Raw genomic sequence first — 12,595 nt, forward strand, 5'->3', positions numbered from 1 at the left:
TTTATTTCTGTAACAACTCAATGCCTTTGTCTGCAAAGTTAAATAAGAATGCTGAGAATCCAAGAATAATTCTCACTTTGAAAATTAAATTGAAGATTATTACTCATTTTGAAGCTGGCAAAAGAGCAGTTGATATCAAACATAAGCATGGAGAACCACTTATTGTTTGGGAACCAGTAAAAAAGTTTCATTTGAAATTGAGAGATTATTATGTAAAGGCAACCCCCATATAACATGGTACTTTTACCACACGGTTTCACTCTAACACGATTGATAATTGCGGAAATCCTCACACAACACGGTACTTTTACCACACGGTTTCGCTCTAACACGATTGATAAATTGTGGAAATTCTCGCACAACACGGTACGGTACTTATATAACATGGTTTCACTCTAACGTGGTTAGAGAATTTCAGTAAACCTCGCATAACAGGTTATTTTTGAGCTTTTGTGTGGGGAAACCCTACTATTATGTTGGATGTAATTTTTCAACATTTCCACTCTTTTTGAATCCCCACTGTTGACTTGCTATTCAAAAAAATTATTGAGAAATCCCTGTATTTTATTTTGTTGGGAAATTCCCATGTTACGTTCTGTGCTACTGAACTTGTGGAAAAATCTAGATTTCAAAGTTTTATTACTATTGGATAGCACACCAGGCCATCCAAAAGATTTAAGTCATCCAAACGTTGAAGTTATGTTCCTACCACCACAGTTGTACTGGGTTAATACAACTTCTTGTTTGAAACAGTTACTAATGATCTGGATGAGACATAGTTTATTTGGATTTAAAGCATTTGACTCACTCCCTCATGAGAGGTTACTATATAAGCTTGAACAGGTTGGGATTACTGGTAAGGTTCTAAGATGGATTGCTTGGTGGCTGCTAAGATGTTCTAAGATGGATTGCACCCAGCGATCCATCTTAGAACCTTATATTAATGGATATTAACATAAGGTTGTGTGATTAATGGATATTCTTCAGATTAGTGTAACATGAGGAGTGGAGTTTAGTTCTTGGACCACTGTTGTTTCTCATTTTCATAAATGACATCGATGAAGGGATAGAAGGCGTGATGTCAAAATTTGCGGATGACATAAAGATTGGGAGAGTCGTTAATGATCAGTGCCCAGCAGCGCTCCTTCAGAATGCTTTGAACAGACTTTAAAAATTGTCAGAGAAGTGGCAGCTCTGTTTTAATACTACTAAACGCAAGGTTTTACACTTGGGAAATAGCACCCCCAAATAAATATACACTTGGTGTTGTTCATTTAAAAACAGTGATGGAGGAAAGGGATGGACGTGAGAGTTACGATATGGGCAGATATCAAGTTCCTGTCAATTTTTCAAGCATTATTTTGTAGCGATAGGAGGTCATAATCTCATTGTATAAGGAATACAGTACTCAAATATGGAGACCTCATCTGAAAAGAGACATATAGCTTCTTGGAAGGGTCCGAAGGTGGGCAACTCAAATCATGAGATTGGCAAAAGGACAGCTGTACAAAGAAAGACTGATTATGTGTGCTACAGAGCTTGACAACTAAGCACCTCAGAGGTTACCTGATTGAGATTTATGAGGCCCCAAAAGGATTAATAAAATGAATGAAGGTGGAATTTTCACTGTTACAAAGAATTCGAGAACTAAGGGCTCATAAATTTAAATTACAGGAATTGAGGTTTAGATTAGATTGTGGGAAGTTTTATTTTAGCCAGTAAGTCATTGATTGTGGAAACAAGTTGCCCTCACATGTAGTTGAGGCTGACAGTTTGAATAACTAATTTGTTTTCTTATCTAGTTGGGTTTTTTTTTTTTTTTTTTTTTTTTTTTTGCCAGTGTAGCAAAAGCTTCTGGCTTCCTTGCACTATATGGCAAATATTATTACTGTTACTATTACTAAAAGTATCTACAATATATGAGATGTGAGAGGATACAGAAAATTACAATTAACATACTAAATAATCAGCAAAAACTGATGCTACAAGTGCTATAAAACCTTTTAAGTGGTGGCAGAGCCATTTTTATTATCTAGTGTTAAACAATGAGTTGCTGCTTTCTGCACTGAACTCACATTGTGGAGGCTCCTTCGCCACAAGTTTCCTTGGTATTGTACTACTCCAAATAAAATTCACTACTTCGGTGGAGAGATACAGTCGGTCCTCGTATAACATGTGTTTGCATTACATGGATTCGATCATACACGATTTATAAATAGGGGAACGTTATCTTATATAACACGAACCGAATTCGCTTATACACGATTCGCCTTTGTGTTTACAAGAAATGGCAGTCGAATGCGGAATCACCCCAACTGAACGCAACACGATAGGAATGAAGAAGATTCTGAAAATGTATTTATGTGTTTTATATCAGTGAAGGGGAAACACATTTCACCATAATAACGTAAAAACCAACAATTCCAGCTATCGATATAATCGCAAATGCAATTAGATGGAGTTTACTACCAGTTTATAACACATTCCACTAGCAGAAACGCAACTGGAAATTGTTTTTAATTTTTTATGGTAGTAACCCCCAGAAATGTGCTTTAGTAAAATGTGAGGTGTTAATAGTGTATCTCGGCCTTTACGGTGTTGTTTATTCAGTTGCTACACGCGCGCAGCTTTGTTTCTGTGTATCAAGCGTGCCACCTCATTTGTAATTGTGCTTTATTCCCTAAAAATTAGTAAAATACTTAAAAGGTGTGAAAAGGAAGCGTCCTGGCTAAGACACTGCAGATTCAGAGAGAAAAAAAAAGAAGCAATATCGATAAACAGAGGCGGACTGGGTCAAAAATTCTTACCTGGGAAAATTTGTAGTGGCCTCATACTATGGTTTATGGCCAAAATCACACCGGCCTCCGGCCCACCGTGGTTTCCCCCGTAAGGCTTATGGCCAGTCCACTTCTGTCGATAGAGAAAAAAATATGAAATTGCGAAACGCTTTGAGCGAAATGAAAGACCATGTGATATTGCACATGCTACAGACCTAAATGAGGCAACGCGGAGAATTACAAAGAATGCAGAGAAAATAAAAACAACTTTCATAGCAGGAACAACTCAAAGTGTAATTAAAATCCATTAGATTAAGACACAAAGAAATTGGAAGAGATGGAATGGCTGTCATCTCTTTGGATAGAAAATCAAACAAAAAGCAAGTTTGCTTACGATAGAAGAAAAAGCATTAGCAATATTTTATTACGACTTACGTATTATAATTTATACTTACGTATTATAAAATACGTAAGTATTTTATTACGACTATTTTATTTAATATAATAAATTTTTTACGAATAAAATACGTATTTTATCCGTAAAAAATACTTTTTTAGTATTAAAAAATACTAAAATACTTTATTATAATATAATATTATTTTTATTACGTATTTTAATCGTTATAAAATACGTAAGTATTTTATAACGATTAAAATTACCCCATTATTTATTGTGTTTGGTAATGTTTTGGTTCCAAATGTGTGTTCAATCTTGGGTGGTCGGCACATAACCCTACTTTTCCCATAGGGCCTGTTGTTTATATTGCACGATTTTGCATTGCACGAGGGTTTCTAGGAACGCAACTATCGTGCTATACGAGGACAGACTGTAATATTGCTGTTTTTATTGCCCAGACTTGAGTTTTGAGTGTTTGGTGTCTGTTTGTCACATTGTGAACATGTAGGCAGTGTGAAGACTTTGCAAACCAGTGCGACGCCTCCGTAGCCAGATGGGAAGGAGCAGCAGTGCGTAGCACACGCTTCTTGATTAGACCGGGGTTCGAGCCTGTCACCACCAAATACGGAGGATGCGGAAAGGTCAGGGAATGACCACCGCATATCCCGGAGCAATATGGCCTTAGTTGCCAATGCTCCTAAAATCCAAATAACAAACAAACAACAAACAAACAGCAAACCAGTGGCAAGAAGCATCCACAACATATGAGGTGCAAGAGGGTGTGCAAAAATATAATTAATTAAATTAACTTTATTAATGCTTTTGATAATAATTCTGACACTTGTGGCAAAGGTGCCTCCAAAATATGACATCAGTGCACTAAGTATCAAATTTAGTTTGCTGAACACTACTTTAAGAAAAATGGCTTTGCCACCACTTAAAATGTTTCTTAGCACTCGTAGCATCAGCTTTTGCCAGTCACTTAATTTACGTAATTAAATTTTGTCCTCCCCCCCCACATATTGTGAATTCTTCTCATCACTGGGTCACTAAGATCTTTGCATTGCTTACTTGGGCAGTGGCAAACACTTTAAATAAAACAGCAGTGCTGCATAATAAAAATGGCTTTAGCCACCACTTACAGTAATGTTTTAGATAATGGAATAATCACTGGCAGATTCATACATATCATTTTCTAAACCCTATGAGGTATGCTAACAGCCTTCTACTATTGTGAGAACTACTTCATATCAGATCATATAGTTGTTCCCAAGTCCATTTCATGTTTATAATCTTGAGTTTGGTGGTTCCCAAGTGGTATTACTCTAGAGTACTGCTACCAAGATGTAAGACCTTGCATTTTCCAGCATTAAATCTAAGCTGCCATTTTTCGGTCCATCCAATATTATTTTAATTTTAATACTATGAGGGTGGTTCAATAAAGAATCGCCCTCACCTACTTCCACATATCGCAGAAGCAATATATTTTGTGTGTAGCATCATACATATCTCTGTACTAAAGGTGTAAAATTTCAACCCTGTGTCTTAATTTGTTTTTCACTTACAGAGCTGAACATGTGACAGAGTAGCATCATGGACAAAGTTGAAGTCAGAGCTGTAATCCGGTATCTGTTCTTTGAAGTTCTTGAAGGGGAAGGGTATAAGTACAAAGAACAAAGAAATCCACGAGTAGATGACTGCTGTATATAAGGATGAAGCCCCATCCTATGGCATTGTGAAGCACTGGCATAGACAGTTTAGGTGTGGTTGGACATCGGTAGGACCTGAGCCCAATCCAGGTCATCCCCATTCAGCCATTGATGATAACATGATCAGAAAAGTGAAGTCGTTAATCATGGAAAATTGCTGGATATAATGAAAATTAATGTGGGCTATGTTGAAACAGTCCTTCATGACCAACTCCATTTACGGAAATTGAGTGCAAGATGGATTCCCCGATTATTGACTGATTTTCAGAAGGCTGATTTCGATCAGCCTTCTGAAAACAAAAATCACAAGAGTTGTTAGCCCTGTGCCAAAGAAAATGAGGAAGACTTTTTCTCTCATCTAATCACTCAGGATGAAAGTTGGATACACCATTTTGACCCTGAAGGTAAAAAGCAGTCCATGGAATGGCGACATTGGTTCCCCACCCCACAAGAAGGCAAGGGTCCAAGAGTCAGCAGGAAAGGTCTTGCTGACAGTGTTTTGGGATGAGAAAGGCGTAATAATGACTGATTACCTGCCGTAAGGTAGAACAATTACAGGTACCTATTATGCCAACTTACTCACAAAATTACGGGAAAAAATCAAAACATGTAGGCGTGGCATGCTGTCCAAAGGTGTGAGAATGCTTCAAGACAATGCCCCAGTTCACACTTCTCAAATTGCAGCAACACAAGTGGCCACTTGTAGATATGAAATACTGCCCTATCCAGCCTACTCACCCGATCTTGCACCATTGGACTTCTTCTTGTTTCCTTCCCTCTGATCATTTCTTCAGGGACCCACTTCCCTGATGATGAGATACTAATTTCTGCAACAGAGTCATGGTTCAAAGACCAACCTCACCACTTCTACAAAAACGGTATCCATAGCTTCATCCATCGATGTGCCAAGAATCAACAGGCTAGCACCTCTGCAGCTAGGTAAGGGCGATTCTTTATTGAACCACCCTCGTATGTTGGAAATTTTTCAGAACAATTTCTGTTTTTGTTTTATTTCTCTTAATGTTATTTTACACTCCCCTGTTATTTCTTGTATGAAAATAAATAATTATCTGAATTTTAGGCTGGAAAACGTGTTTTTGGGACTTACTTCAGAGTGGGTTTTTATGGTAGCAAGTTTGGAGATCTAGATGGCGAAGAATTTATATACAAAGAACCTACTTTGACAAAATTGCCTGAGATATCATATCGATTAGAGGTAAGTAAATTCTGAATAATCTGTATATGAATAAGCTTTGTTACTGTAATTTATATAATAATAATAATAATTCGACCTCTATCTACTCTGTAAAAGTGTTGTTTCAGTAAATAAATCAATGGGAACAGTGCTAAAAGATTTTCTGAAAGACAGAGTGATAATAATAATTTTATATTATTATTATTATAATGGTCGAGGAAGTCTCTGACTATCTGAAATGCATATTTTACAAGGGACACTTACATGTCATAAATAAAGGAATCTGGGTGATTAATTGGATAAATATTGATCACTCCATCATGACTAAAAATTGAAGAATGTGTTGCCCTTATTATTTGTTATTATAGTAAGGGCTAATTTTTCCTGGAATGCCTTAAAAGCTGTAAAAATGGTGGGAGAGAAAGGTACTGCTCTATTCTTCATTAAGCACTTATAATGCTCCTGGAAGTGGTATATCAACAAAGCCCGAGGTGGAAACAAAAGAAATATTCCAAACTTTCAACAACAATTGCTTTGACAAGTTTAGGTATTTACATTTACAGTACCATGGATTTTGCTGGACAGCTAAATATTGATTAAGGTAATTTGATGATATCCTTATCCTTCCTTGGACAACACCCATATTTGCTGCCATAACCGATTGGTCAAAAGTGAGGATACAGAACTGAGCATGCTTTGAGCAACCATGGTTCAAGCCACCGTAACTACCGAATATGTTAATTTCCTGAATTCTTGTATTCTCTCTATCTTGTAAACTTCTCTGATGGTATGTGATCATCCTGGAGTATAAACAGAAAAATTATTATCTTTCTATACATTAAAAAAGTTTTCCTCCTAGTGATTTTTATTCAGCCAATGGAAGAAGAGGGATGCCAGTTATGTGGTAATTCGTAACAAATACTAAAATACATTAACAGAAGCTTTTACTATGCTAAAACAAGCTTCTGTTTTCATGTGGTCATGCTAGATAAACCTCGTGCACATGCTTTGTTTATCTATTATCACCATGCGGTACCGGCGCCTCCGTAGCCAGGTGGGAAGGAGCAGCAGTGCGTAGCACACTCTTCTTGATTAGACCGGGGTTTGAGCCCATTACCACCAAGTACGCAGGATGCAGAAAGGTCAGGGAATGACCACCACATATCCTGGAGCAATATGGCCTTAGTTGTTAATGCTCCTAAAAACCAAATAACAAACAAACCATGCGGTACCATTCTTCATTTCCATATGTAACGTATTTATGTATTCATAGTTGAGGAAGAGATACACACACAGTGTCAAAAGCTTCTGTAAGTATTTTATTTTATTTTATCAAAAGAAGCAAGTGCAGTGAGCAGGGGGGGTAAAGACCCCTAGTTATTATGATTATTATTATTATTGTTGCTCTTATATGATTCCCAGCCCGGATAAAGGGTGAGGGTTAGTGTCAGGAAGGGCATCCGGCTGAAAAAAATTGCATGCCAAAACATTAAAAAAAAAAAAAATTGTTGCTCTTATATTATTTCTTCCTGATTGGGGATTCCACCTCTTGACGGGTATTGCTACCATGTACACAAGCTGTTTGCTGCCAGAGAGTTCCTTGACCATTGGTCAAGGAACTTTCTGACTATCCTACACCTATTCAGGATTGCAACATTCTGGAGTTCCTTGTAGGTACACTCTGGGAGACCTATTCCGGCTAGGCTGTTATGTAGGGTCTTTGGCACCACACCGGTGGTTGACATGATGATCGGGATGGTCGATACTTGTTGCATATGCCACATCTCTTTGATCTCCTGTCTTAGGTTCGTATACTTCCTGATTTTTTCTTCATAGGTTTTCTGGAGGTTGCCAGTGTTGGACACTGCGATTACAATCAAGTAGGTAGCCTTTTCCTTCTTGTTCACAAGGGTTATGTCCAGTCTGTTGTGTGGGATTGTCTTATCCGTTATTAGGGCGTGGTCCCAGTACAGACTGTGGGTTGGGGTCTCTATTACTGTCTGGGGTTCATACTTATAGTAGGTACACTTTCTTTGTACTTATAGTACATACTATACATACTTAACATACGGTACACTTTATTATTATTATTGATCTTATATTATTTCTCCCTGAGTGGAGGTTCCACCTCGTGACAGGTATTGCTACCAAGTACACAGGGTGGTTGTTATGTCTGGTGTTACTGTTAGTCAAGGAACTCTCTGACTGTTTGAAATTATTATTATTATTCCTCTTATATTATTTCTTCCTGATTGGGGATTCCACCTCATGATGGGTATTGCTACCAAGTACATAGGGTGGTTGTTGTTATGTCTGGTGTTACTGTTGGTCGAGAAACTCTCTGACTATCCTACAGGTGTTCAGGATTGCGACTTTCTAGAGTTCCTTGTAGGTGTTTGCTGGGAGACCTATTACTGCTAAGCTGTTATGTAGGGTCTTTGCCTTTAGCCAGCGGGTGGTTGGTTGGTGGAACAGACTTCCATCCCTTGTCGTGGAAGTCGATAGCCTAAATAAGTTTAAGGCTCAGCTGGACAGGTATTTCGAACGAACCGAGGGGTGAAGTGGAAGTGGTTATTTTTTTATTTTTTTATTTTATTTATTTATTTATTTTTTTTTTTTTGGCTGATGCTGCATAAGCTTGCTTTCTTGCATCAAATGGCTCTACTAATGCTAATACCTGTGGTTGACCCAGTGATCGGAATGGTTGTAACTTGTTGCATATGCCACATCTATTTGATCTCCTGTCTTAGGTTCATGTACTTCCTGATTTTTTTCCCCATGGGTTTTCTGCAGTGTTGGGTACTGCTATGTCAATCAGATAGGTAGCCTTTTCCTTCTTGTCCATAAGGGTTATGTCCAGTCTGTTGTGCAGGATTGTCCTATCCATTATTATGGTGCAGTCCCACTACAGCTTGTGGATTAGGGTCTCTAGTACTGCCTGGGGGTTCGTACTTGAAGTACGGTACAACTTCTTCGATCAACTGGTATTTCCTTGATAGCTTCTGATGTATTATCCTGGCTACCTGGTCGTATCTATGAGTGTACTCAGTCTGGGTGATCACATTGCATCCTGCGGTAATGTGTTGGATTGTTTCTGAAGCCAGGTGGCATCATCAACATGTGTCATTGGACACTCCTGGCGATGTATTTTCTATAGTTTCTGGTGTTGATTATTTGTCTTGGATGGCGATTATTATTATTGAGCATTAATTATTGTAGAATAGATGTGCTGAAATTTGCCTTTAGCCAGTGGGTACTTGATTGCTGGAATAAACCTCCATCTGTCATTGTGGAAGTAGATAGCTTAATTAAAGTCAAGGAAGAACTGGACAAACTTTTGTAGTGAATGGATGGGTGAAATGGGAAGCGTTTTTTTTTTTTTTTTTTTTTGCTGATCTTGTAGTACAAGTTTCATATGCTAATGCTAATATGGAGACATCATTTTAAAAAGGATGTTGCCAGTTAGCTGTGTGAACATTTTCTTTCTCACATCATTTGCCACTACTTAATACTAATACTATTTTGAGAGGACAGTTTTAAAGCTATGAGGTAAACCATAGGGCTACATTCTTACAAGACCAAAGTTGTTCAGTCAGTAATTAAGAACCTGCAGATAAAGAAACCACTAGATGGCAGTGATCACAGCGTACTGATGTGGGATTTACTTAAAGGTATAACTACCATGAGTGATAAAAAGAAGGTTTTTTGCTTTTATAAAGGTGATATCAGTGGTCTCAGACAGTTTTTAAATTCAGTAGAGTGGGACCAACTGATAATGTTACCAACAGAAAATTCTAAATGGGAAACATTTAAGGAATTGAGTCGAAAGCTACTAGGCTTTTCATACCAGCTAAGAAATACTGTTCAAGGTTCAGGCCTAAATGGATGTCTGATGAATTATTGAGAGAAAAATGCATATAAATTATCAGTGATACAAAAGCCTATGGTAGATATAAATTAGTCTGTAATCAAGTCACAAAGCAGATTAGGCAAGCTAAAGCAGATTGTGAGAAGTCTCCTGCAAAGAATGCAAAGAAAAACAGCAAAGGCTTCCACACTTATATTAACAGTAGATGGAAAAAGAATGAATCAAATTGGTCCACTTGATATCGATGGTTCAACTGTTGATGGTCCTGCTTGGATAGCTGACAAACTGAATGAGTATTTTGTATCTGCATTTGCACATCACTAGGGAAAGTGTTCTCTGACCAATTTGATTGGATACTATGATGTGGTCAAAGGAACTTGAAGCAAAAAAATAATTTTGACATCATACACTTGGATTTCAGGAAAGCTTTCAATACTGTTAAACATGAAAGACTGCAGTACAAATAAGAATTAAGAGCAAGTTGCTGCTATGGATAAAGGGATGGTTGAGTGGGAGAAGACAGAGTGGTAATCAATGGACACTGCTCTTCATGGACTAACATTATTTGTGAGGTACCCCCTAGATGTAGAACTACTGGAACCAGTGGAGAAGGGCAACCTGATTGGTGAGGGGAACAAGGGGTGCTCTTACCAAAAAGGCTTCAGTTCTGCAAATTGCAGAATCTGGAGACTAGTTTGAGTAAATTCAAGGAAGAACTAGACAAACTATTGGAATTGGAATGGATGGATAGGTGAAATATAAAAGTTTTTTAGTTAATGCTGTATAAGCTTGCTTTCTTGTATCATTTGCCACTATTGACACTAATATATAGAATTTCCTACACAGGAAAATTACTATTTAGTTTCAGCATTTTCAGATTATAAGGTAAGAGTACATAAAATTATTGATGCTATAATCATTTCTGATCATCTGGCTAATATGTTATCTATATATATATATATATTTAAAACTTTAATATAGTAGTAATAGTATTTTAGTGGTAATGCCAAATAATGAAAGAAATCAAGCTTATATAGCATTAGCCAAAAAAAATAAATAAATAAATAACTTCCATAGTTCACCCCTTCAAGAATTTGTCTAGTTCTTCCCTGAATTTATTCAACCCATCTACTTCCACAACAATAACAACAGATGGAAGCCAGTTCCAACAATCAACCACCCGCTAGCTGAATGCAAACTTCTTCACATCTATTCTGCAACCATCCTTCCACAACTTGAATTTTTTTTCCCTCATGTGTGTAGTCTCAGCAGATGGAAGAATGCCATTTACATTCAGCTTATCCAATCAGTTCTCCCCATAGATGCATAATCTTGAAATGCGGCAATTTTCAGAACTGAAGCCTTTCTAAAATTTCAACTGCCATTTCTCAGCCCATCTTCCCAATGTTCCTAGAACTTGTTCCAGTAGCTCACTCTTATGACTATTGTTAACCACTCTACCAACCTTTGTATCATCTACAAACTTAGACATTAAGCCTGACATACCTTCATCAGTATCATCGATAAATATTGAAACAGCAATGGGCCTAGTACTGAATCCTGGGGGACTCCACTAATAACGTTAGTCCACGAAGAAGAGCAGTGCTCATTGATAACTACTCTCTGTCTTTTCCCATTTAACCATCCCTTTATCCTTAGCTGTAACTTACCCTTAAGGCCACATTGCAGCAGTCTTTTGTGTGCGACAGTATCAAAAGCCTTCCTGAAATCCAAGTATATGATGTCAAAATTATTTTTTTCATCTAGTTTTGTGGTCACTGCATCATAGTAACCTATCAGATTGGTTAGACAAGATTGTCCCTGAACAAATCCATGCTGTTGATGCAGTATAATTGCATACCTGTCCAGATCGTCCTACATTACTTCTCTAACCAGTGATTCCATTATTTTCCCTGGAAGAGACTTTAAGCTAATGGGTCTGTAGTTACTCACATCGCCTTGTGATCCCCCCTTTATGAATTAGGGATACATTTGCAAATATATATAAACAATATAATAATAGACATATATAAACATAGGAATATAAATTATTTTAACTCCCAACTTACTAACTGGATGGCTTTGTTAAACAGTGTCCTTCAATTGATTGGAATAACTTACAACAAAATAGTTGTGTCAATGAAATATTTATTGATTTTTTTCATAAACATTTACCAAGCATAATTAGAATTAAAACTAAACTACGTTCTAACAGATTCCCAATATGATTCATAATAGGAACAATAAAACAAAAAAGAAATTTTGCAAAACTATTAGAAAACAAATTGAAAGGAATCACTTAATAATTATCAAAACTTTCCAAGAGTGAGACAAAAATACTAGTAAGCAAATTTTACATCAACTCCATTAAGCAACATGTGTTAACATCAGGAAACAAAGCCGTTCTGGAATTATATATCTTCACAAAAAACACACCTTTTGCCAAAACCCTGTTTATGAACTTAAATGTTAAATACACATATAATCCTAAAGATATTGCAGACATTTTAGCAAATAAATGGTAAGATGATTCACCCCTTCAGGATATACTTATGCAGTTTCTAGTGCATCAGAAACATCTAAAATGATAACCACTCCTCATAATCTGGTTGATTCCTTAAAAGGTCTCACCAAACATATGAAAGGGCC

At 37.0% G+C, this 12,595-nt stretch overlaps 1 protein-coding gene across 1 annotated transcript in view; it reads left to right on the forward strand.

Annotated features, from left to right (window-relative positions):
* The window catches only part of Zir (dedicator of cytokinesis), an 869,757-nt gene that overhangs the window by 708,724 nt on the left and 148,438 nt on the right, over positions 1-12,595 (forward strand). The window contains 1 exon segment of the mRNA XM_090382918.1: positions 5,965-6,099. Within this exon segment, the coding sequence (XP_090239044.1) occupies positions 5,965-6,099 (135 nt within the window).

The sequence above is a fragment of the Mastigoproctus giganteus genome, chromosome 10 (assembly GCF_048544385.1).
Source record: "Mastigoproctus giganteus isolate SK-2022 chromosome 10, ASM4854438v1, whole genome shotgun sequence".
Lineage (NCBI taxonomy): Eukaryota > Metazoa > Arthropoda > Arachnida > Uropygi > Thelyphonidae > Mastigoproctus > Mastigoproctus giganteus.